General features: G+C 30.8%; 4 protein-coding genes and 1 long non-coding RNA gene across 8 annotated transcripts; 2 read left to right on the top strand and 3 right to left on the bottom strand.

Moving 5' to 3' along the window:
• On the top strand, nt 4,163-5,143 carry LOC109329186 (dof zinc finger protein DOF2.2-like). Its single transcript, XM_019562858.1, has one exon. The coding sequence runs from the start codon at nt 4,163-4,165 to the stop codon at nt 5,141-5,143; it is 981 nt and encodes a 326-aa protein (XP_019418403.1).
• Nucleotides 12,019-15,172, top strand: LOC109329071 (squamosa promoter-binding protein 1-like). Its single transcript, XM_019562733.1, has 2 exons — nt 12,019-12,461; nt 14,837-15,172. Exons 1-2 carry the CDS (start codon nt 12,127-12,129, stop codon nt 14,943-14,945), a joined length of 444 nt encoding a protein of 147 aa, XP_019418278.1. The 5' UTR covers nt 12,019-12,126; the 3' UTR covers nt 14,946-15,172.
• On the bottom strand, nt 13,256-14,064 carry LOC109329072. Its single transcript, XR_002105514.1, has 2 exons — nt 13,625-14,064; nt 13,256-13,589 (listed from the first exon to the last, which is right to left on the bottom strand). It is a non-coding gene; the product is annotated as an uncharacterized LOC109329072 (long non-coding RNA).
• Nucleotides 15,801-21,985, bottom strand: LOC109330125 (glyoxysomal processing protease, glyoxysomal). Of its 4 annotated transcripts, none has more exons than XM_019564166.1 (14): nt 21,839-21,985; nt 21,717-21,763; nt 21,460-21,634; nt 20,997-21,107; nt 20,413-20,556; nt 19,226-19,318; nt 18,968-19,071; nt 18,639-18,724; nt 18,464-18,558; nt 17,660-18,374; nt 17,276-17,480; nt 16,655-16,746; nt 15,929-16,204; nt 15,801-15,894 (listed from the first exon to the last, which is right to left on the bottom strand). In XM_019564166.1, the coding sequence occupies exons 1-13, from the start codon at nt 21,902-21,904 to the stop codon at nt 15,939-15,941; spliced, it is 2,199 nt and encodes a 732-aa protein (XP_019419711.1). In that variant the 5' UTR covers nt 21,905-21,985; the 3' UTR covers nt 15,801-15,894; nt 15,929-15,938. The 4 variants fall into 4 exon arrangements, with proteins under 4 accessions (XP_019419711.1, XP_019419710.1, XP_019419712.1 ...); XM_019564165.1 differs by having other exon boundaries at nt 15,818-15,884; nt 15,917-16,204; XM_019564167.1 differs by having other exon boundaries at nt 15,819-16,204; nt 17,660-18,209; nt 18,312-18,374.
• LOC109330234 (dormancy-associated protein 1-like) lies at nt 24,642-26,483 on the bottom strand. The gene is made up of 3 exons (XM_019564341.1): nt 26,307-26,483; nt 25,686-25,902; nt 24,642-24,914 (listed from the first exon to the last, which is right to left on the bottom strand). Exons 1-3 carry the CDS (start codon nt 26,401-26,403, stop codon nt 24,875-24,877), a joined length of 354 nt encoding a protein of 117 aa, XP_019419886.1. The 5' UTR covers nt 26,404-26,483; the 3' UTR covers nt 24,642-24,874.

Here is a 27,928-nt window from a genome sequence, read left to right on the forward strand (position 1 = left end):
TTTTAGAAGAAAATATATAAAATTAAATTGAAAATGAAATTAAAGATATGATACAGTAAATATGTGCTTTAAATGTGAACATTATTTATTTTAAAGAAGATAAAATTATATATAAATTAGGTGTTTTCAATTTACCCATTTTTCTTTACTCAACTTTTAATTTCTTTAGTTACTTTTTCTTTGACACCCTCTAATCATTCTCTCTTTCTTCAATCAAAGTTGTCTTTTATCTTAATCATTGGAAATGTGGTTACAGTAAAAAAGAATACAGGTTTTTGGGTAGCTAGTGTAAGGGCCACATTATTGTTCACTTTAGCTTTTTGCCAAAAAATATGGCCTCTTCACCACCGAACTAGTTGAATCAATTAACATCTTAGTTTATGTTTCCATCACAGTTCCATGCAACAATAACAACTACCACCACAACTTAACATAATTATATGATATGTTATATTCTGTATGCTACTATGTTAAATATATGCTACAGAAGTACTTAATTGTTATGTTTTTTTGGATGCATAGGTTAAAAAATCTTAATTTCTTATATTATTGAGGATATTCTCTTATTTTATTAGTAAGAAACTAATTTCATTCAGGTTGCGTGACTGTCTCTCCCAACAAGTTGTAATATGAATATTTTTTTAAATAATATGATTACAAAATAATCGAAATAATAAAAAGTAAACAATTTAAAAGAAAATTGAGCATAATTTTGATTTCCATAAATTTCTTAAAGTAAGATTTATGAAAGCATCAATGTTATTCTCTACAAATTCAAAGAAAAACAGTAGTTTGAGGAAAGATATGCAAAACAAGGAAGACACACAAATTCTATGTTTTCAATTTAAAAGTAAGGTGATCCCAATGGAGTAATAGCAGAATTAAGTTGAAATAAAATGTTTCACTTTTTAAAAGTAGTAGATGAATTTGAAAAAAAGGAGGAGTTAAAGTATTAATCTCGAAAACTAGTAAAGTTAGAAGAGAAAAAACTAAAATTTTAAAATAATAATAATCACAACGACAAAAATAATATTAATAATACAACTAAGAATCACATCACTAGGTAGATCTCTAAGAAATAGTGTGAGTGAAGGGGTACAAGTCCCAACAATTACACTTTCTTCACCTGACCTCTCATTTATGATTTGTTTGGGAGTTGGATTTTAGAGGAGAATGAAGGGAAATGGAAGGTTTGGGAGTCATTCACAAGTATATTTCATAGATCCTAACTATTTTTTTTCCTTCTTTCTCCTCCAAAATTCAACTCTCAAACTAACCTTTAAGAAAAAAAATGTTGTTGTGTATGGCTAGTAAGTTGAACATGGCCAGGCTATGCATGGACACATGATCGTGTTCTCGAAGCATCATGTACGATGCGACCATGTGGGCGAGACATATTATGGTAGATAATGATACACAATCAAGCCATGTAGGGATTCATAATCATCGATCCACACAATTCTAGGAAAAATATCAATATAAGTTGTGAGATTATATTGTATTAAAGAGATTGAGGTAGTAGGCTATATATGTATTATATAAACCTAATGATATAATCAACCCAATTTGTCAAAGACATATTGGTAGTCACTAAATGCTCACTAAGCATAAGAACAAATTTTCGGACCTCATTGACAAATTATTATGTGTTGTAATTAGTATGAGAGCCACAAGTATAAGATGACGGTTAATCGAGGCAGTGGATTCATTATGAAGCAGTTTGATGATAGATGTACTCCTTACGATGGAGTATATTATTCCTTTTGAATTATGATTATCAATCACTATAAATAATGATAGTAGTTGTCGAGCCTTTCCAATGAATCTCTATGATTCAGTTGTGTGAGTATTGAAGAGGACAAAAATTAGTAGACTCTAGTGTCAGGGTTCCCTTGTGTCATATGTTTTCCTAGCGACATATAGTTAGGCTACATATTTCATTATATGAAGTTCAAGTTTTTAGAAGTCACACGACAAGTAAAGTTAAGGGTTGGGCTTTTAGTGATAATATCAAAATACTTGAACATTAAACAGAGAGAAAACTCACATGTGGAGGAAGTCATATACAGGAGCTATTAAAGGGAGTTATGCATTATGCAATATCGAGCTTACTTGCATTGTAATAGTTAGAATGTTATATATTTGTTATGATTGGTTAAAAAATATATATTTATGTTGAAAAATTAATAATTATGTATTTTTCTAATCGATCACAACAAGTTACACATAAATGATGTATATCTTGGGATAAAAGATGTGCTCACCTACTTGAGTAATGAAGACAAAACTTCGTCTTTTTCAGTTTGACCAATGAATACAAGACTTCATTAATCTTTTTCAATTAAGGTAGAGACTATTAAGAATACTTGAAATAAAATATTTAAACAAGTCTCACAATGCTTACTATTAGAATTAGGATGACAACTGAGTTGAGCGGACACGGGTAGTGCTTACTCGTATACATCCTACACTATTTATGGGTAACCATGCGGAAATCGGGGTATGCACGAGTTTTCAATTTTAATTACATATTTATATATTTTATAATAATTAATATAAAAAATAATTATTATATGAATAATAGTATATGTGTATTATAATTTTATGTTTATATTTCAATCACTAAATTTTATTATGAAATATAATAAGGTAAATAATATATAATCTTAAAATAATATAAAATAATATATATATAGGTCGAATATCATAAAATTTATTTTTACGTCGAATATCATAAAATTTATTTTTACTCATAATTATTATTAAATATACTTATTACTAGTATTTTACTAGTACTTATGAATCGTATTTTTTTGTGATCTCTAATTACAATAATGATGAGCTCAAATTTCATGTTATTACGCGATCATATTGTGCTATGATAGTAGGATATATAGTCGTTCGAATTAATGAAAGCTCTTTAAGATCCTTGTATTTTGTCTCATACTCCTTATTCTTCACTATTTTATTCAATTGCTTCTTATCAATACTAACGCTTCTCACCTTTTGTAAGTTCACCTATTGAGACCCTGATTTAACTATATAAAATTGGAATATTAAACCTCAAAAAAATTGAAGAGTTAAAATAAATTTCTTTGACAAAATAAAAATACATAACATTCTATATTAAATAGTTTAATTATGTAAAAAAATACAATAAAACTTAAACAAAAAATTTCATACAAATTATGAGAATGTAACATAGACTTTCTTTTATGATTCAATTATTGTTTCTTATTAGGGATTTGACTTTAATACATTTTTATAGGATTATCTTCTAAATTAGCGTTAAACAATCTCTTATTTTAATTATATATAAATTACATAATAATATAAAAAACAATGATCATTAGAACCAATAATATTAAATGAATAATTGAGAAAATAACAAATTTCAAATAAGAATAAAAACAATAAAATATTTATCATATAAAAATCAAATTAGTAGTATAAATAGAAAAATATTTGGTCTCCCATTAATTATGGGCCATGTGGGGCACACATGCCAAACACCCTCTAAAGTAGCCTCTAGCTTATAGTGGTGTGATATAATGAAAGGAAAAATGGTGAAAGAAATTTGAGTGAAAGAACAACTCTTACTCGTTAAGTTTTTTTACTATCATTTTATAATATTTATATCCAATGTAAAAAATTCACAATTTTATTGTTCCATATCTTGACTGCACTGTATCAGTGTATTGAGCTTTGTACACGTTGCACAGAAATCCTCAATCACCCTAATTTAAATAGCAAGTTTAATTTTTTTCTTATATCTTAAACTCCATATATAATTAATACATAATCCTGAGAATCTAATGACATATCATAAGATTTTATTCAATTAATAGTTTCTAAAATATGGCTATAACCGCATATACTGTAATAAATGATTTGAATATATCTGAGAGATCTTGATTATATAGTTTTGATGGTTTTTTTAATATAGAAAAAAAAGATACACAAGGCAATAAAATCTTTGGTGATTTTCTTTATAGTAGATTCTCACAAATGTCTTATAGACACGTGGTGGTGATTGGTTACTCCTAAAATCTAAAACCCACCATGCATACTCCTTCAATTTAAAACATTACCATGATCACTAGCATGCATTTTTGTATAAATACATAATTTCTCACACAAATACATACACTGAAAAAAAGACATGGATCCAGTTATAAGAGGTGGAATAGAAAAAGATATGAATGAGCAACAATCTCTTGATCAAAGAGGAAATGAGATGCAACAAGGTGGTGATAAGAAACAGACCAAGATTCAACAACCTCAACGTCCACAACAACCTCAACAATGTCCACGTTGTAATTCTATGAACACCAAGTTCTGCTATTACAACAACTACAATGTGGCACAACCTCGTCACTATTGCAAAACTTGCAGAAGGTATTGGACCCAAGGTGGAACCTTGAGGAACATACCTATTGGTGGTGGCTGTAGAAAGAAGAAGCATGTTGATAATTCTTCATCTTCTCGATCTGAACAGTTTCAACAACCACGGCTACAAGACATGGTTGTTCAAACCCAACAACCAAACATGACAACAATGGGGATGAAGGTTACAAACCCTTGTCTTGGAATGTCTCCTTCCACCAACCCCTTTTATCAAGGTGGTGGTGGTGGTGGTGGTGGTGGTGGTGGTGGATACTTGTCTTCTCTTCACTCGATTCATTCAATGAATCAATCACGATCAAGATGTTATGATCAGTCTTCTTTCAAAATTGGAAATGATGTAGCTGGTTCTTCTTCCAATTTGGATCTAGCATCATCATGTTTCAATATTGGTTCTCTTTCTAACCAATACCAAATTCGACCCTCCAATTTCTACCAAATGGGTGGCAAAGAAAGAGAGCTACAATCTCAATATACACCACAACAAGGTTTAATGATGCCATCAAGTATGAATAGTATTCATACTAGTGTTCCTGCTCAAACTGATTGGACTAATAGCTTCATTAATAATGCTAATAATAGAACTTGTGATGCATCTTTATGGGGTACTATTAGCAATAACACTGCTTCCATTTGTGGTAACATTGAGAGTGGTGCTAATAATGTTGCTTCTTCTCCTTTAACCCTAAATCAGTGGTCTGATTTTGCAGGGTTTGGCCCTTCCCCCTCATCTTATTGAGTGAGTTATTGGAAATCATATATAGTACTTTGCAAATAATCTACTCCATTATTGAAAGAGTGTAATATTTAGGTACTGACAGTGTAAAGATTTATATACGGTTATTGTATTATCTACTATTCATTTGTAAAAGTCAATTATGACTAGAAATGAATGGTAGCTAATACAGTGATAATGTAAAAAACTCTTACACTAATTAGTGCATACATATTTTTCTCTTATTCAAATGGTAGAGAATTTGTGTTGGAGATAATAGATGTAAACAAATAATATCACCTATATCATTTTATTTCGTGTCATAAGTTGCAAAGTGTCAATTAGGTTACTTGAAAACTTTCAAGAATAATAAATTATAGTTTCAATGTACAATTACAAAGTGAAGCTTTTTTTAGAGCTTTTGTTTGTAACAATTCTCTTTTTTTTCTTCTTGTAGTCTTTGCCAAATCCATGCTATATCTCTTTTACAAATGTTATGGGCACATGTTTTTTCATCCATCCTAATCCGTCATATATAATTTTATAAAATTACAATTCATAAATGGAAAAAAAAAATGATAATTGAGAACATCGATAACCTAGAATCACTCTTATGATAAAAGTATCAATTATTCAACTAAAATATAGTATCACTATATGCGATCAACAAAATTATAAATGTCTAATAGATTTCTAAAACATCAAAAACATATAATAACTTGAAGAAAATGCTTCGAAAATCGGAACAAATGGATTATTTATTTGTTTGTTGGTGAAATACTCTAATTAGGTGGATTTTGAATAAAATACGTACCTTTAAAAAAGAAAACCGTATCTAATACGTGGTCAACGCCAATGGTATTTTACTCATCGTTTTGCATCAATGATTGGGAACCATATATAATCTTTTTATGAAGATAAACATTAATTAAGATGGATTGATTCAACGCACAATATCATTTAATTCCTAATGTGGTGATTATTGATCAGGTACTTTGTTGTTCATATTCATTTAATTGAGATTCACTGCATTATATTATTCTAGTTCATCTAAAAAAACATTTCTGCACTCAGAAAACTTCAAGTATGAGAAAAAGTGTAGATATATAAATAACATTAAAAAAATATTATTTTCTATCAAGAAAAACAGTATTACTGATGTGAATATAAGATGACATTTAACTCATACAAAATGTAAAATATATATAAATAAAAAAATAGATACGAAGTTTAAACATAAGGTTGAATTTTTTGGGTGTGATATGATGGATTCAGGTCACACAATCTATCAAATAGTCTTGGCCTATATATAGAGTGGTCATGCAAATGGATGGGATTAAAGTGAAAGAAAACTTTTTTAAACTTCAAAGATTTTTTCCTCATAAATCCTCTATAATATGGAATGTTTAGATTCTTCAATAAGTGTAGAAGTATAAACTTTTTCGACTGCCCCATTTAAATCATGAAGTTAAATAATTTCAATTCATTTCTTTACCCTTGTAAGTTACATGAAGAAGTTGAAGAACGTCGATCTCTATACTCTATCACTACCTTTTTTCGGGTGTGATTGTAAAGAAATGAATCATTACTAATATTTTTTATTTTAGGAAAAATATGACAAATAAAATTGTAAAAAATATAAGAATAGGTCTTTGTTATAGAACTTATGTTAAGGAACTTTTGATTCAGGAGTTAATTACAATTTAAATGATGAATGTGTTAGACACCCTAATCCACCCATTTAAAAAACAATTAATGAATTAATTGGCTATGTGGATATGCTTAAAATATAATTTTACCTTCATTTTTTTTATTATTCAAATGAGGAGAGGAAAAAGAAACAAAATATTTCTTCTATAAAATGATGGGTCTACTTGTGCTTTATCATTTTAGAGGAGGAAAGTATGAAATAATCTACAAAGTGATCCCAAGTAAGAAATGTAACATATTTTTTCAACTGATTAAGATATTTTTTAATGACGGGGAATTAATAATTTGTCTCATATATGTATACTCCTTACCTCTCTCACTTGGGCCTTTTAGGTTGTAAGCTTGTGTAAATATTGGGCCACACCTAACTGTTTTAACATGAATGGGCCCAATTCAACTCATTAAATACTAACAATTTATTGTGAATTTATATATAAAATTATAAACCTCAAAATATTAGTTTAAAACTCCAAAAAAATACATTCTTAAATAAAATTGCATATGTACTTTTTTTTAACACATTCGTAACATTGCTTAGGCATACAAAGGCAAGGTTATGTGTGTTCTGTAAAAATTCAGGTTAGAAACTACTGTTCTGAGATTTAACTAACTCCCACTTTTTTTATTTATGGAGGTTATATGTGCATTTGCAGAGAATATTTATTATCATTTTTTTTATATTGAACGGCCATAATATTTTATATTTACCATTGATTTTAACTCCGTAATTTATAACTTGTGTACTTTTTTGTGTGGAAATAACCTGTGTATATAATCAATTCACAACAACAAAAAGCACATGATTGATAAAAATAACTTGTGTATATAATCTGATAAATCTTTTAAGGGTGATGTGGACCCGATCTTACTCACGCATCCGGTATGACCCGATCATAATCAGGTTCGAATATAGTTGGGTCTCATCGGGTTCAAAAATTAGATACATTTAATATTTAGGATCAAATAGGATTATGTGTGATTCGTCATGGTTCATCTCATGTTCACTCACTCATCATGTTTGTGTATATCTCTGTTCAATTGTGTACAATAACATCTCTTTGATCGAAAATATCATTGATTTTCTAATTTTTTTCATAATATATACATGATTAGCAATATATACATATATCATTTTATATATATCAATAAATAATAAGTAATAATGAGAATATTTTATCTAAGGTTAACCCGATTGTCATTTGGATCGAGTTACCTTCGAGTTTAAAGTTGGGCCCAAATTCAAAAAATGACTCGACCAATATTTAGAGTCAGGTAAGGGACAAGTCTTTGCCCGACCCATACTCGCCACTTGACAATTGCATGATCACGTTGTCAATAATTAGGCTTTAGTGCACTTTATTTTTTGTTTACTTGACAAACTCACTATATGATCTTTTTTATGAACTAAAGTTTAACCGGCATGGATCTTGAGTGCTTATCAAGAACATGGTAGACCTTATCATATGGAGAATAAATTTTTTAATTACACATAATATCATTCTATTCTAGGTTGCTTTATACAACAAGGAAAAAAGTACCGGGAGAAAATCAAATTAGATGATAACCCATAAAACTGAAAAAAATTAAGATATCATTATATAAGACAATAAACATGTAATTTTATATGTAACTTAAGAATCCATGAACTTAGTTTTCACTTTCCAATCTCTAAGATTTCAGAAGTTGTAAAGTGGAATAAAAAATGAAATTTGTAGAAATTAATAAAAAGTAAATGGAAAGGACTTGATGCAAATATATGGAAGCCACGTGGTTTCAGCACTCTCACATTTCTTGAGTTATATATAGTCCACTACCTTATGGATCCACATGCATTATTATCTTGGGTGTTTGATTCTGCGTCAATTCAATTCCTTTATAGTTGATATATGATAGTGGAATAGAGCAAACTTCTCCTCCAATGATTCTCCTCACACTTATCTTCATTCATGTAACCATCTTTAAATTATTAGTGAATTTGATTCGCCAAAACATCGTCACCATTATAACGCAATCATATTGTCACATACCCTACGTTAGTAAATGAATAATGTATAATATAATAATTATGTATAAATCTTTATATTGATAATACATAATTATTATACTCAAAAATTAACCGGTTATGATAACTACTTTTTAAGAATACATTCTTAAAATGTGAAGCAAACAAGAATGTTGAATTCTATTATTTCTAAATTACAAATTTATAAGGATACTTATTTTTGTATAAAATAAATCACATGTCAATCCTCCAATTTTGGAATTAAATGTTATTTTGCTGATCAATCCTTTCTATCATGTAATAATGGAGCTCAACTAAACTGAGTTTAGTTCATATAAAGTTAATTGAGAGGACAAAACTCTTAACTCTCCTATTTTTTATTCAAAAGGCCCGAAACTATTAACAAGATGTTGATCTAGTAATATAAGGTTCCGTTAAATCTCTAAAATAACCAATAGGTTAAAAGTTTGATTCATGAGAATAACACTTGTTGGAATAGATAATTAGCGCCCGAATGAACTGAATCTATTCCTTGTTTATGCAACCCAAACACTTGTATTACCACTCAAAGGAACGGTCACCCTATAAAACAAACAAAAAATAACTCACTTTCAAACAGTTTCCCTCGTACAAATGGGACCAATGCATAAGAACAACAATAATGAAGAAAAAGGTGGTCCTTCCTAGCTAGTAGATAAGGGAATGCAATAAGGACAGTGACCCAGGTGAGTATAGATGAGCTAGCTGAGCATCTTTGTTGCACTGCAGTTGGCAATGCCACCAAAAATTGCAAAGTGGAACAAATTAAGACAAGAGGGCCAAAAAAACCAAACCAAAAAGATCCAACACTATGCAATAGTGGCCATTAGTACATTAAAGTCGCATCAGAATTACATGTCCTCATTCATGTCTCATACCAATGAGAAAACTTTATTCATTTAAAAAAAACTATAAAAATAAAAATTAATATTTTAATATTATTTTTTTGAATTTTGATTAGTTTGAGACATAAGGACAATAAAATTATACGACAATGATCCTTATCCATATATATATAGGCCAAAACATGTTAAATCAATCTCCCATCGTATCTTCTTTTTCTTTTGATTTCAATAATGCACATCTACGTTTTTTGGTTAGCATGGAATCGTTCCCCACACCATAACCTCTTCCTTTCTTCTCAACGATAAGGACTATCATCTTCTTTTTCATGAAAATTTTGATCACATACTTGTGTTGCTTTCTAATAATTACAATTGTGTTGTAGCTACAAGACATGGTTTTTTTGTCTACCCACATGACAAGAAACTTAAACCATGCGTTGAATGTAATTGGATAATATGAGGAAATTATTTTTTGACTATTTGAATATTTTTAACCAACGGCAAGAGCAGACATAAAAACAAGTTAAAAGCCTTCAACTTGTAATAATATAACATTCAATTATCTGTTGCATTTCATGGTTGATATGATTAAATTAAGATATCTTATCATAAAGATCATAATTAGTAACTTGTGTATGAGAAACTCACTTCCATAAAATTTATATCTTAGATAGATTAACCTTCTTGTGTGGAAGAACCTTTGTTGTACACCAAAAAAATCAACATACCTTGTAATTTTGAGTCTTATATTTGAATATGAAGTTTCTAAGAATTTGACACATACATGCCACAAATTTCTAAAAGATATTAAAAAAATAAGTAAAGGGGTCCCAATTCTGATCTATATAAAACATTTCTCTTTTCTTTTTTAATGCTTTTGCTTTTGTAAATATTGATGGTCATAATAATTTTGTTTGTATATTATGTATCCCTTAGAGTTACCTAAATAGGTCAAGTGAAAAAAGGGCCAATGTCAAATGAGTATAAAGTTGAACTTGAATGTCTAAGGTCGATGGTGGACCTATTTTTTAGGGCAAAATTACTATTTCAGAATGTTATCTTAAATATACTTTTATTTTGTCATCTAACCTTTTTTATCAAAATGGTTCTTTTAATTGAAAATTGATAGTACCTTAACCCTAACCCTAACATTACTTTTAACTAACACAGCATGACTAACATCGTTAGCTTTTTCTCTCCTTCCCTTGTCATTGTTAACCTCAAATTTCACTTCTTTTTCTTCAATCTCTAAGCAAATGACATATTTCATGTGGATAATGGAGAACACATCTAAATCATGTCTCATATTATATCTTAATTTCATGTCTTGTATTAATAAAAACATTTCATGTCAATTATAAAATTTAAACATTCATTTTTTTTATGTTTTTGTTTCATTGTCAATTACACGAGACGCTATTTGAGACATAATTTGGGATAATAAATCTTTAATCTCATTTTGTGTAAGATAATTATGGGATCAAATTGAAAGAGAAAAAAAGATAAGGGGTCAAAACAATTTTTTGCCTATTTTTTACACTTGATTGATCGGGGGAATTGTTTTGGGCTGATTGGGCTTTACTAAAGCGAAGTTAGTTATACAATATAAGAGGGGGCCATACCGAAGAGCATATGACTTGTATATAAGTAACAACAAAAAAAGTAGCTACAACATGCATATCATATGAAAATAATTTGATACTTTCTTATATCATATATGCAAATACTTAATCAGACAAAGAAATAAATATGCACCGGCTAGGGATGACAATAGGTATATATGGATGCGAGTAGTGCACTATTGTGACCCATCTTATAGTTTTTTTTTTATTTCGAATCGTTATGCATCTTGAACAAAGATCTTCTCTATTAATAGAGAGATAAGTTGTTGATTTTATTTGTTTTTTTAATGTCAAAAAATGTTATTCCATTGTATATAAAAGGATAAAAATATCTTACAATATTATTGTGTCATTTATTTTTGTAGTATTTATCTCTTTATTAAAGGAGAGTATCCCAATCCAAACTTATTGGGTCTGTTACTTATTGATTCTTGGATACCCAGCAGATTGGTAAGTACTCAGAAAATATTAAATAATTGCTAGCAACTTAAGGAGTTGTGTGTTTGTTACATGTAAAGATGAGATCAAAGTGAGGAATATAACCACTTGGACTATACTATACATACCTAACAAAACATAGGAGTGGTAGCTAGTGCTTTTTAGTTTTCGATCTTTCACTATTACTACCCTCAGTTGTTAACCAATAAATGGTGAGACCCTATGTGGTCCTCACCCATTTTTGTCACATTCTATTTACTTACCCTTCTCCTTTCTCCATTTATATAAAGGTTTCATGGTCTTCTTTTCCTTCACTTCTCCATAACCTTCCTCCACTTCCCATAACCTATAATGGAAGGAAACTGGGCTGAAGGAAAGAGAACCTTGGAGTATGATGATTATGAAGAAGAAGAAGAAGAAGATGATGTAGTGATAAGTGAGATAATAAGTAATGGAGATGAAGGAAAGAATAAGAAAAGGGCAATGACTAGAGATTTTTGTAGCAGCAAAAGAGGGTCCAAAGCAGGAGGATCAGTGCCACCTTCTTGTCAAGTTGATAGTTGCAAAACTGATCTAAGTGATGCTAAGCAATATCATAGAAGGCACAAGGTTTGTGAGTACCATGCCAAAGCTCCTTTTGTTCTTATAGCAGATCATCAACAAAGGTTTTGTCAGCAATGTAGCAGGTTCAGAAACCCTAATCTACTTTACTTTTTTTTTTCTTTGTGGACTAGTTATAGTATTTGCATCTTTCTTTTAGTGATTGAAGTACAAGATCTTAAATTTCTGCCTGAAATTGAGTTTGCAATATGTTAGAATTTCGGTATCACGACTTCAATTGTAGTTGCATTTTTCGTGTTTCTATAATTATAGTCGATACAACTTAGCGGTGACCGAGATAACAATTTAAAATTTTATTGAAAATTAATCTTTGGTGTGAAATGACTGAAAGGGTTTGATTAGAATTGTGTTTATGTACTTGCCTTATCTACTAGCCCTAGCTGGGTGTACTTGGTTGAAGTTTATATATGAGATGTGCTACAAAAACCTGTCTTTGAAATTTTGTTCATTTTATTTCCTACCATAGTTACCTAGCGAGCTAGAGTAATAAATTACTCTATTAGTAGCCACTAATATAGCTTTTAAGTTGTTGAAATGGAAAAATTATTAGATTCATATGGTTATTTACAATTTTACATTACACTGATTTATATACTGCACATTTTGGTTTTATATATAGGTATTACAAAAACCATTGATTCTATGTGCCTAGATTCATTCCTATTGCCCCAATAGTATGAACTTTGTATGATATATTCATAGATGACCAATAATTGTAGTAAGGCAGAGACTGATTTGCCTTCAAGAACATAATAAAGCATATTCTGAATAGCATTTACCAAAATGCCATATTTGGACATTCCATCATTCCACTACAGTGATGATTAATCGCTTGTTCATGGGAGTTATGATTTTAAAATTTTGTTATTTGAATATCAAAATATAAACATTACATTTGATAACTTGTACATTTATCTCTATTTTTGTTTTTATTCACATATTTCAAAAGTATATATAAAAATAGAAGGACAACTTATGGTGTTCCTGTTTTATAGTTCAATAAACTTCACTCTGATTTACATGAAGTTAACAACACAAAATGTATTGTTTGTTTTTTTTCTTTCTTTCATTTTTTTAATTAGACAATCTTCATGGAGATGGCAAATCAGGAGTGACTTTTAGACTATCCTCTATCAACAAGTTTGATGCATGATTTAGAACAATGCACACTCATAACACAGGACACAACATTTCTTTCTTTCAATTCATTCATTTTTAGGCATAACACAGGTTTCTTTCAATTCATTTTAGATTTTAGTTTTGGGCTGGTCTTCAACAAAAACTATGCTTTAACATCTAAAATTATTTTATTACCTTTAGTTCCTAAATTTTACAAATTTGGTTTTATTCTGTATCTTAAGTTAAATAATCACATGTTTACACCACCTTTGGCCATGATAGCAATTAGTAAAACATTCAGCTAAGTAAGTATTCATACATGACCACTTAATTGATAATTAGGACTAAGAACCAAATATTAACCAAAAGTTTTGAGATTGTAGTTGAAGCTTTATTTTTTGTGTAGCTAGGTAGCTGACTGAATTAGAATGATGAAATTTGAAAGGTAAAATTTGTAAGTGACTTAGAAGGATATTTAATATTATTTTGGATTTAAATTAAATATTGGAATAATTAAATGTATATTTACTAACTTTCCAAAAACTAACTTGCCAAACACTTAAATTGCTAGATAAGTTATAAGATAGTATTTTCAAACAAACTCAAATCAACTTGCACCTTTTTCATTCTGTATTCTTTACTATGGGTGAGCAAGACCTGACCCTAGTCACTCATCCAATTTGTCCTAATTATTATCGGGATCAAATATGGTTGGATTTCATCGGGTTTAGGTTCATAAATAAAACTCGATCGATATTTAAGGTCGAGTAAGAGACAATGATGACCTGACCCGACCCTATTTCATGGTGACTCATTCGTCATGATTATATGTGCATATTCAATTTTATACAGAATAATAACATCTATTTGACCGAAAACATCATTGATTATCAATTTTTTCTTCATATATATGTAAATGATTAAGAAAATACCTAGATTTCATCTAAAATAGGTATGCATTATGTTTAACCAGGTATATCATCGAGTTCGGGTTTTAAAGTTGACTCTATCAACATTTGGAGTTGGGTTTAGAAAAATAACTCGACAAATATTTAGGATCAGGAGAAGTCTTACCCATGCTCACTCCTACTCTTTACTATAAAGTATAAACTAAATACAATGTTAATTAATCAGACATGGGAACAAAATTTAGGTTCACGAAAATTTCCCATGACAACTGATTTTGTGGAATTAATTTTAAAACTCCTTTAAGCAAGAAATAAAGTTTTTGCTCAGGATATGAATTAAACGAGGGATCCTTAACTATTACGGAATCTATAGAACGAATCGCACTTTTACCACTAAACTATTTGTTTTGCAGGTTCCATGATCTGTCAGAATTTGATGAGTCAAAAAGGAGTTGTAGAAGGCGTTTGGCTGGACATAATGAAAGGCGTCGCAAAAATGCAGTTGATTGTTACGGAGAATGATTTCATTCATGAGATGCAACTAAAATGAACAATGACCCAAGCACCACATAGTTTGGAATAAAGTATCACATGAATTCTTCATATCTAAAATTCATGTTATTGGTATCTGAGGATGCTCTCTCTCTTCTGTCAATCTTTTTTGCCTATTTAAATGGGCTTAGTATTTTCATCTGAAATTATAAAATAAACTTGCTTATATATCCATTCAGAGTTTTTATGTTTGTGTACTAGCTAGTTCAATTTATCAGCATAAATTTGTCTAATATCTTGAATGACCGTGCTTTTAAAGAGTAAAATGTTCTTATATTGCTCAGGTAAATTATTATTGATCAATTTATTGTACAGTAAATAATGTATGCCCGTTTAAAAACTTTATATATTGTCATTGTGCCATTGATCATTCATATTACCAGCACGTAGTATGTTGATTACTCTCCAAAAACAATTTGATAGCCATATCTTTAGGCCAGGATATAATATTCAGCTTGAATTATAAACACACCACGTTAGAGGCTCCATTCTAAACTAACAAGGTTCAACTTTAGTGAGCAATGTCTAAGAGTGAGATATAGTCTTGAAACACATAAAAATAAAAAATATTTTTTTCTTTATAAATAAAATAATCAAACAATATAAAATAGTCCATGCGGACAAATATTAATATATTCTCCGATCTATAACCAACTCTCGAGTGCATGTTTAGAAACTAATGTGATCCAAAAGTTAATATAAGAAAAAATTTCTCTATTTTGATCCCAAAAATATGGTGACAACTCAAGTTTGACTTAGTCTTCAACATTTCAAAGCTGTGGAATTAATTTGTAGCATAAACTTTGCAATACACATGCATAATGCACAATAACTCGCAAGCATGATTCTTTAGAAACTTTGAACTTATTTCCTTGATTTTCTGTTCAGTATAATCCAGTGCAGAATATCCTAATCCAAAGTGTATATAAATCACAAGGAACCCATCCACAACAATATTCTGGGTTATAACTTACTAGGAACAACTTCCTTAGTAAGAACACCACTCTTTCCAATATTAGAAGGCATTTTGAAAATATCATTTCTTTCAGCAATAAACTTGGCAAACTGAGAGCCCTTAACTTCTTTGCTTTTATTATTGTCAACAAGAGACTGAGGAAGGTTAGGCATAGCATTGAGCTTGGGAGATGATGGTCGCATCAATGCCCATACAGATGAAATGTATTCATTCGGTTCGTCTAAAATCCGTAAAACTGATAAATTCTTCATGTCTGCAGTGAAAGAGCAATGTCATAAGATGTTAACCTAGGAAGTAAGAAAAAAAAATGTAATTTTGACTACTGATATAACCAGTTTCCCCAGATTTCTAATATGTAACCAAGGGATTGTTTGGTTTAAGGAAACTTTTTTTTTCTGTTTTCATTAATAATTACTACAATATGCTGCCTTGTTTTCGTTTTTGTTTTCGGTATTCAAAGACTTGTACAGGAAATATGGCTGCATAAATCTTTGTAAATAGGAAACAAAATGACAATAAGATGACATACTTGTAATTATTAATGAAACAATAAACACTTTCTTACTTGAACCAAACAGTCCCTAATTGATTTTAGTTGGCTGAGTCCTTCTGATACTCGTTTCGTCGAGGAAAGATGAGTTGGGAGCACAGTAGATGTAGATAATATTCCTTGTGGAACTAAACAATTACTTTAAAAGCATACCTTTTGAGAACTTGAAGATGGGGATGAGAGCTGCAGACGGAATGCTAAAATTAAGATGAGGTATTATCGTGCCGCCACCATGCCTTGCATTGCTGTGACAAAAACATTATCTAATCAAACATGGAAGTATAATCTACCAACCACTCGGATCAATAAAGAATAAAAAATCACAAAAGCTTATGTTATACAGAAAAAATTAGGACCAGCCAGTGCAGGCTGGCCTCATGCGAGTAAATAGGGTCAACAAAATCAGCCTCATACTGCAGTGACAGTAACGGCGAAAGGTAAAGATTTCCACCAAAACAATTCAAAGCATGAAGGAAGCAAGAGCAAGTGAAAATTTAAGTTGCAGATTATAGGCTGCCTGAGAACAATATATTGCAGGCAAATGAGGCAATCCAATGTGCATGGACATAATCACAAATACTAGACACCCCATTTACATTTCAATTTCAAAACCCTGATCCAAAGCAGGGAGAACAATAATTATAAAACCAATGTGCCAAATGTCTACCAATTGAACTAACTCGCATCTTGCGGTATAGTACATAATGAACATAATGTTAGCCGAAGAATGCATAGGATTGGCTGGTCATCTTATAGATGAGTCGTTGGCAATACCTTGTTACTAGGCCAATCATGTGTCCGTCCGAATTGATAACAGCACCACCACTAGCACCAGGATGAACAGCAGCTGTTGTTTCAAGCATTGCTGGGAAGAACTCATGCATGTGCATGAGCTCAGGTTGAATTGATTGATAAGATTGGGGAGTCTTTGCTTCAACCACTTTTGCTACCACACCAGAGCAAACAGATGGGAAGAATCCTAATGAAAATAGACGACTTCTAAGGTTAAACAAAGGAAATAGAAAGACAAGTCGTGGTAATTGAATAGTTCTTTATAAAAATAAATAGAATGCAATACAATACATGACATGTCTCACACTGATCACCCCAGCAATAAATTATCATATATACTATAATATGGCATCAGCAACAACGTACCACACTTCGGGCCAAATAATCCATGGCCAATGACATATGTCTTTGATCCTGTGGATGGCCTGGAAAAATTAATTTCAACAGGCAAAAGATTCTTGGGAACAGATTCAAGCTGCAGTAAGGCAACATCCCATGGTCCTTTACAGATATATACTACTCTAGCACCACACCATACCGAAGGATTAACATGATCAAGACGTACACGTATGTTTCTATAGTTGTCGTAAGTATCAGCAGTGAACGAATAAACAGTCCCCACTTTTGATGGCAAAGTTTGACTCTTTTGAATGCTCGCAATTCCATTCCCAAGATCTGTGGCACCCTCCAACTTGAAAGGAAGTTTTGCTGAGTTGGTTCCATATCCTCCACGACTTAGATGTGTTTTCCCAAATCTCCAAGGTTCCAAGAGATGGGCATTTGTAAGTATGAGACCTTGACTGTTGAGCAAAACACCAGATGCCCATACGCCGTCTCCAATAGTAACAAGACAGATAGAAGCCATTGCTTTCTCGGATGGTAATAGTGAGGAGCTATTAAAATTTAAATGCCCGTTTTTGCTCCTCGAGGGCGAATCTAACTTATCAGTGTCAGTAAAAGTTGCCTTTCCTGCAGCATAAGGCTTGCCCCCCTGATTATATAACCATTTCACTGTGTTCTGAGGCGACTTCTGCAGCAAGCCACTGGAAGCACCCACAACGGCATCCCATGGAATCACCAGCTGTTACCAAAGACTAGAGTTTTGCATGATGAGTTAAATGCGAGAAGCTTTAGATAATGTAGAGCAAGAGAAGAATGCATTCTATGTACCTGGATTTCGGCCCCAGTTGTCTTCTGCCTCAACGGTCTGATCATGATACCAGTAAGAGATGCATCCTCGCTGAAAACTGGACTGCCTTCCATTCCTGGAACATAGAATGTCAAAATACAGCCAGAACCAATTGCAAAAATAGCCAATGGATTATGCACCAAAGAAATGGCTCACCAGGAAGACAGCGTATGTCAGCCATCAGCAATGATACATCGGATGAATACGGCGGATAGCAGTTTGCAATGCGCCCTACTGATATACTGATTCAATCAAACAAGCAACCAAATCAAAAGAATGAATGATACAAAATTTCAAACATTGATATCCACTTCACAACAGCATTGAAGACAAAATAGCTGCCTCTAGAACTCAATACATAGTTGATCCCAAAAGCTCATGGAAAATGTTTGACAGAAGACGATGAAGTACATGTTACATCAGGGTGATTAAGAAAGTTTACTACAACCTTTTTTTTCTTCTTTTATCCAAACAGAATGTAATACCTGTTAAAGAAGTGTGTAGGTGACAGGACCCCAAAAGGAGACCCAACTGCCAGAAGAAAATCACCCCTTTTGTTCATGGAAGATACATTACTACCCAGCAAGTCCTGTTACAACCATGAACCAGTTATTCACATCAGTCTCTATGCAGAGACAAAGAATACCAGTAGGTAAAAAAATCACTCCATTTTTAATCATTAGATTATACTACAGCCTTAACCATAAGAATTCTGAGTGGACAAAAAAAAAGCAGGAAGATACCTTGAGAGATAAGGGAACACTAAGGATGGCCATTCTAGTCAATGATTTGTACACAAGACTCGCACTGCCAGATCCTCCCACTTCCGATCTTCCCTGCATTTCACAGAAGATTTATTATGTTCCATACAAAAGGTTGAGTTTGCTTTTATAGTCTTATACATCATGATCACAGGAATGTATTCGCGAAGGCAGGTTATAAACCAATTTTTCACATGAAGTGCAACTCCATTAATCAATGAACAAAGTGATATTTGCTGTTGCACCAATATTCTTTTACAAAAGATATACAAATATATCCTAAACAGCAACTAAGGTGAAACATTAGTACATCTAGTCGGGTCTAAAAAATTTACATGATTAATATAAGCTAATGTTCATCCAAAAATATTATCTCTATTAGACCTATTTATCATAATCTACACTAAAAGATATAAACTTAAATAATTTATCAAGCACTTTAGAGGGGTTATGAAGGAGAAAAAATATAGGAAAGCAATACAGCTATGGAAGAGCTATGATAAGCTAGGGCCTGAGTTGTGACTGATCTAAACTTGAAAGTACTAGCCATCTAAGCCCACTTTTTCCCCACATTTTCATCTTTTGGCAAACAATGTGCAAACTATTTTAATGAAACTCAGCTTCAGGCTTCAGCTTCCTTCCCACAACAATGTTAAAAGCTAAATTTTGAGCATATAAAAATATGATTTACAAGAAGCCTCAAGAGGCATTGAAAAACTCTTATAAGCCACTAATCTTAATTGGGTGATGATCCCTCTGTGGAGATAAATGGTCCAAAAAAAATTCAACCAGTACCTAAAAACATGGAAGGATTGTCATCATTATTTAATCCGACATACTAAAATAATAGCTCAGATTATGGTGCCTTCAGGCTTGCAGACCAACAAGCAAAACTTCCCACGTGTTTTAATTGAGTTCTTTTCCCAGAAGCAACAGACAGACATGCTACAATATAATTACGAGTCTAACAAGTTTATTTAGACAAACATGGCACAGGGTAACATACAAATCATATTATCAAATTTGCGGTGCACTTTTCTTAAGGCATTTGAACCAGACTTCCCGTCTCCTAATTGAACTGGGATGTCTGTTAATATACAAATTTTGTAAACTAAAACTAATTTTTAACTAAGGGAGAGAGTGCATTCATAAAGGAAAACAGGGCTAACCTGAGTTCGAAACAAATCTTTAGAAGGTTTATTATCATTACTGTTTGATGCCAAAGACCAACCAACCTCCCATTCATGCTCTGGTGAGCCCACAGATGCTTCAATTAGAGACTGAAGACAAACGGCTGAAGCAGGAATGTCAACCTGCCCAACGCAAAAATCTGATTAGCATTGAAGCAACAAGTAATTCGTAGAAAACATATTAAAAAATGAGCCTACGAAAAAGTAATTAAGAAAAAAGACTTGCCATGTAGATAAACAAATGTACAAATTTTGAGTAACAAACCATAAAATTTAGCTAGAGACCATTACATAAGCCCAAAGACTAAATTATTGAACAAAACATATGTTGCAGCTGAAAGTTCACCACTATCTTTCAAAGAAAATGAACGGCTGGGTCAAACATTTAGAAGAAATCAAGAGAAAATTACATATACAATCCTGGAACAATGTTAGACTAAACTATTAATGTACCATAATTAATGAGTCTCATAACTACATACAAAGTATTAGGTGCAACACATCATTAATTGTAAAGAAGACTGCATAATAAGGAACAGCATAAAAGAGTTTAAAATGCCTACTAATGACAAAAGCTGCGCCCCAAGCCAAGAAGGGGTTCCTTGATTGGAATTTTCATTGGTTTTCTCAGTCATAATATCAATCCGAACACTAGGAATCAACTCAGGCCTATCCTGAAAATCAAAAAATACAGAAACACAGACCAAAATTAATTTAACAAATAGAGTAAATTCTCAATTTGACTCCATGAAAGATTATTGTTCAATATGACAAGTCCTTAAAGTATTTGACCAGTTAATTAAGTCATGAAATATTTAAATTGTGCTAAATGGAAAGACTTAAATAGTGACTTAACTCCAGGACTAATCTTGAGAGATTTCAAATCTTATAAGAACTTAATTGGTGACAAAAAAACCTCCGATGACCTATTTCGTAACGCGATAATCTCTCGAGGACTAAATTGAAAGTTTACTATCAAATTATATAAAATCAAAAATGGGTAGCAGAAAATGAAAGAGAATCAACCTGAGGAATATTGTCTCTATGTTGAGGGGACAAAAAGGGTTCCACAACTGATGCAACAGTTAAAACCAATACCCTACCCTCATAATTATCATCATAGAGTAGCTTAGTACTTTGATTATCAGAAAGTGTATCAGGCACAAGCATCCCTGAAGCTGAAAGAGTTGTTTCTCCAGAACTAAACATACCCATAAACGAAAAATTAAAACTTTGAAACAAGGGAAGTCAAATTATGAATATAGAGTGGGAAATTAAAATACCGGTATTGATGAAAAGCGTGTCTTCTCATCTTCATTCCTTTTGGATCCTGAAAGTGAAGTGTGTATAAATATACTGTATACACAATAATAGATAAGGGAAAGAGAAAGAAAGAAAGACTTACAGGACCACGAACTCGAACCATAACAGCGAAATTGCGAGCAAGATCAACGGTTTTGGATAAATCCATTGTGAAGAAGAAAAATGGAAGTGTGGGAATGATGAAGTTGAATGAAATTGAAGGCTTTTAGAATGAGGTATTGGTAATACTATTGGGACGGGGTCATTTGTGGGACACTCACCAACATTATCATATCGCAGAGTAGGATCCTATGTCCCCACGATATTTTTGTATCTAATACAAATATTAATTTATGTTATTATAATTTTTATTATTAATCAAATAAAAATTTTATAAATTAATAGAGACACTAAATGAGACAAGTAATTCTCATTTTATATTGCATCGTGAGTATATAAATTAGTAAATTTACTCCCTCATGAACTAAAATGCACTTATCAATCCTTTCTCTTTTTCTAACGCATAGATATTAAAAGATTATAAATAAACCTATAATTTTTTGTCTATATCAAATGAGAAACTAATTACTTTTGAAGTATATAATGTCTTTTCTAACAAATATATTCTATAAAATTAACAATTGACATTTTAGTATTTTTAGTGATTTACAAACTTTGTATTACTAGACTAATATTTTATTAGTAATATATAGAAAATTCATTAATTTATAATCTTGATTATAATATTAGGATGATAAAATTACTCTAGGTATATATACATGTATGAGAATAATACTCATAAAATAGTTTATGAATAAGAATGAATATTAATATTCTAGAGGCTTACTTGCATATTAATAAACTTACTTTTTTTTAATATATATTTTATATATTGTATTTATTATTATTGGATTATATATAATCTATTTTAATATTATTTGATAAGGAATCTTAATAATTTAATAGAAAATTATCATTTATATTGTAATTCTTTTTATACATTCACTATTATAAAATATTGAAATTATAATCAACTTTAAATTTTGTTGAGAATACATTGATACAAGCTACGTACATGAATACTCACACATAGCGTGGATAAGGACACAAGTAAACACGGACGCATCCCCCATTATGATCTCTAATTCACAACAACGACAAAATAAATATAACCAAACTTTTAATAAAAGGTAAATGGGGAAAAATAATAAATAATGTCTACAAAATGCAAAATATCTTAAAAAATGTCTGTCAAAATCTTCGACAATATATCTTTTAGTAAGGATATAATAAAGATTAGAAGGAAGAGATTACTAACTACTTCGTCGCCTACTTATAACTCACTTTGTTTTTAGGAAAAATCTTATAAAAATAGAAAAACCACCATGTAATAAGAGCTAAAAGGTGTAAAAATTAGTAATATATATATAAATTGTGTGTTCAAATTGCCACTTTTTTGTCTTACTAGTTAATTATTAAGACTCATCCCAACTTCTCAGTTATATTAATCTGGTCTCAAAAAATTAAAAAACAACATATTGATTCTCAATCATCTCAAATATAGTTCAATTTGGTCGTATAAGTATTCTTTTAATAATAAACTTTTGGATAGTTTACTTTTTATTATGAATTATTTTGACTTATATTTAAAAAAATTGAGAATTGATTTGAGTTTTTCATATTTTCAAGGATTAAATTGAAGTGAAAATTTTGCAGGAGATCAATTTTTATTATTTATTAAATTATTTCTCTAATGATCCTCTAATTTTGAAAACATACATAGTAATCTTATATTGGGAAAAAACAGTTCTTCTCTTGCTTATAAGTATCTTCCTTAAAGCATTTTTAGTTATTTTAATTTTTAAATTGGTTTTAGAAGATATTTTCTCATTAATTTATTGCTTAAAACATATTTTAATAGTATAGTTTTATAAAAATAATTTCAACTCAATACTATCAAAATTATGAATGTTATTTGAGAATTTATAAAATTGTGAGAAAGAAACCAAAATAAACAAAAAAAGAATAAAACCATTTGTTATAACAAAATCTAATAAATTTGCATCATACGTATATTACTCTTAAGTTTATAAGATATTTTTATGTGGGAAAACAATCTTACAATATTTGCGGGTGCGTTAATTTCAATTTGCATATGAGTGGATTGTGAAGCATTGTGGAAACAAACATGCAAAAATTAGTGTATTTTTTGTTTGTTTGAAGATCCCATAATCACTTTTGAAGAAGCAATTCTGTTTTAGAATTGGTGCAAAAAATTTACATAATCATTTTGTTTGTCTCTTTCCGTTAAGCCAATTTTGTAATCAAGGACACATCAATAAGTGATGGTGAAATACAAATCAATACGTGAAAATGAAAGATAGGGATATCAATTATGAAGGGAGAAAAAAGCTAAAGAATGAAGCCAAGTTTTGGTTGATATTGTCAATGAGTGGTAGTAATCGATGACGTTCAAACAATAGATAAGATAAATCTCTTCATTTACTTAGAATAGGAACATCCTTGAATGCTTCAATTATTTCTAAATATTAATTATTGAATGTGAGTGATTAGGACACCCACGAATTTAATGTAAATTAAAATATTACTACTAAGGAATTATTGTGAGAAGATAGTGCAAATCAATAAAAGTTACTTGGGTATCTTATCTCATCCCATACCACTACCATTAAATATTCTAACAAACATTACATAAAATAATGAATACTGAAACCTTGTTAATTTAAAAAACATATAAAAAAACTTTAGTATTACATTATATGTAACGATACAAGCTAGTTTTTTCCCTTCTTAACATATATTACATACAATTGAGAATAATAACATCAAATCTCAGGGGAAATCAAACATACATAGAATTTGAACTAGAGAAGGACAACTTAGAATACTTGGAAAATTAACACAAAATTTTATTTATGTAATAATAAAAGATAGAGTGATTAACTCATAGCCAAATTTCACCATAGATCTTGCTAACAACTTGAACACAAACAAGCAGAAGATCTGATTATTAAGAATGTACATTCAGACCAACCAAATCACGACACGCTGGCGTAGATTGTGACACGTCGCAGATGCCAGGGAGGGCACTATTTACAAGAAACCATGGTGAGTTTAATCAACGGTGGTGCTTGCTCCTGGTTTCCCCACTGTAGAGCCTGCAATCACATACATCCCATTCCATTCCATCTTAACATAATATCTTTAAAAAAAACATTATTGATTTTAACATGACCAAGTAGTTGTGTTTGGATTGGTTTTTAGGCAAAAAAAAATTATTTGATTCAAACACATAATTAATATGTGGTTTGGTTCAGTCTAGACTGTTTATGTTAAAATGTATAATCCAGTCCAATTTAAATATTATACGTGGTTTCGATTTGGATTGGTTTTTCATAAAAAATTAAAATTGTACATACACTAAAAATCATAAAATTTAGTGAATATTACGCACACAATTGCAAAAGGATAGTATTCAATAACATAAACCGATATTAAAAGTAAACAACAAAAAAAACAAAAAAAAAATAGGAAGATACCAACTATAAAGTAAACAACAACATTAATACTAATAGTAAAAATAGGCAACAAAGCAAGATAAGACTTAAAGAATTTACTCAATGAGGAATAAGTTAGGAGTTGGACATATGGTTAAATATGGAAGTATACTTATAAGGGATAAACACTTAAACAAATTCGGTCAGGTCTGGATCCAAGAGGTAGAACTGAAAACCAGATCGGACCGATCGGTCTTTAATAAAAAAGTCTAACACAATCCAAACATTTTCAATTTTTGCAATTTCAATCTATTTTGAATCAGTTTTCGATTTTATTTTTGGACTGGTATAGATTTGAACAAATAGTTTTGATTTATTTATGCATGCAAAGTGGTTGATTTTATGATAAGAGGGATAGAGAAAAAAGAGTACCAATCATAAACAGTGGGAGTGTTGGGCAATGGTTTATCAAACATTTGGGCACCCATATTCTTTGTGGCTGAGTTACTCCCAGGATTGAACACGCTCCTCCACACGTTGTCAACTTTACGCGCCGACACCGGTGTCCTTGGTGTTACCGGAGTCACTGGGGTTGTTGGTGTCGTCGGCATCGACACTGTCCTTTCATACTTGCTTCCTTCTCCTCCATCTACACCCAACATATTATTAATATTACCTTCATATCATATATAATATATACATGGCTACACAATTAATATTGCATATATATAAATCCATGATGAAACACAAGATTACATGTGTTTACATGTTACATGTTTATGGTATTGGGGATAAGTTCATTCATTTCACTTTGTGTAAAGTAAGTCTCACATCGTCTGTCTCATTCTCTTGAAAATAGTTTAAATATATGTTGGACTACTACTCTCGTCGTGAATTGGTTCTGAGATGGAACTTTAAGATGGTATCAAAACCATAATATATGGATGGGGCATGTTAGACACTAAGTCTTACATCGTCTACTTTATTCTCTCGGGAATGGTTTAAATACATGTTTATCTCGTTCTCAATTGACTATGGAATGAAAGAAGTAACCTTTGATGTCAGTGGTGAGCTTCCTCAACCTACCAAGGCCACGTTGAGGATGAGGACCAGCAACAACATCATCCCAAAGCTTGTCTAGGAGAACCATCTTGAAATTGGGGATCTTTTTCAATTTGTTGATGAACACTAATGAGTAGATTCTCAATGTTGTGTTAGGATCATATACATACACTCTATATATAGAGGGTGATGATTAAAATATCTATGGCCACAAGGGTATTGTTGGTTTTTTCTTTTGCTATAAAAAGAAGTGTTCTACTCCTTCCAAGTGTAACTTATTTTTGTATTAGTATATGATAGTGAGTGGCAATGGTAAAAGAAAAGGATTGAAAGAGTGAAAGAGGGGAAAATGAATGAAGTGGAGATGGATAAGGATGAAGACTAGGTAAATGTAGGACCCACAAAATAATATCTTCATGACATAATGGGAGAGGTAGGTGGTGGGTTGCCTCACAAGATGATGATTGTAATTAATAATATATTTTCATGCTGCATCACTTCCCCCCTCACTTGCCAAGAAAGTGATATATATTTACGAATAAATCATTAATAAACAAATTATCATTTTATAATATATGTTTTTTTATAGTGTAGAAGAATTAGTAGAAGAGTATATCATTTTTTAAACATTTTATTAGGTTGTCTTGTCTTGTCCTATTATTTATGCAGTGTTCATCTTGATGAGACATGGACCCTTGAATTTGATCATGGACTCATCTTATTGTTGCTGTGTTTTCTTTTTGATGAGGTGTGGATAAAGATACTTATTATGTCTTTTGCAATGGCTATAGATACACATGCAATGAATCATATTTTGTTGGGTGAATGGATGAGTCATAGTATTAAAAATGGAATATCAATACAATAATTATCTTAAAAGTCATTTATTAAAGCATGGTTGATTGAGTGTGAAAACAATATATTGACATCAAACACATTTGGTGTGGGTTAGTACTTAGTAGTGTATAACATTTTATAATGACAATGGATACTATTTCAACTATAGAGATAACTATAAAAAAAATCTTGTGTTCATTTTATTCCATTTTCCTGTGAGTATCTCCTCACCTTTAATTTGAGATAAAAAAAATAATAACTATTAATGTAACTTTGATTTGAGATAAAAAAATATTGGAGTATAATATCTATACATGGTTAGTATAAAGATTTATACATAATCTCTATATCATTTACCATTCAACATTACAATTTCTGAAGAGTCAATAATCATTAAATATAAATGATGGATGATACATTAATAGTGTAAAACTCATACACTATTAGCCTATACATTTTTTCTCAAAAATTTAATGATTTTTTATCAGTTTTTTGGGAGAGAAGGAGTGTAAGTTTAATTTTGATATATATATATATATATTTACACAAACGATTATACATCATCTTATATGTAATAAATTTAAACATATTATATTTGTAATAATGACATGACATTATATAATTTGCTTTATACCTAAAAAAGATTAATCTAAGAATGTATTACGATTAGGAATGGCAACGGGTGCAGGTAGTGCTTTCTCGTGCCCAAACTTGCAATATTTGCGGGTAGCCGTACGGGTAGCGAGTATTTGTAGGTATCCAACGAGTTTTTAGTT

Source organism: Lupinus angustifolius, chromosome LG16 (assembly GCF_001865875.1).
Source record: "Lupinus angustifolius cultivar Tanjil chromosome LG16, LupAngTanjil_v1.0, whole genome shotgun sequence".
Lineage (NCBI taxonomy): Eukaryota > Viridiplantae > Streptophyta > Magnoliopsida > Fabales > Fabaceae > Lupinus > Lupinus angustifolius.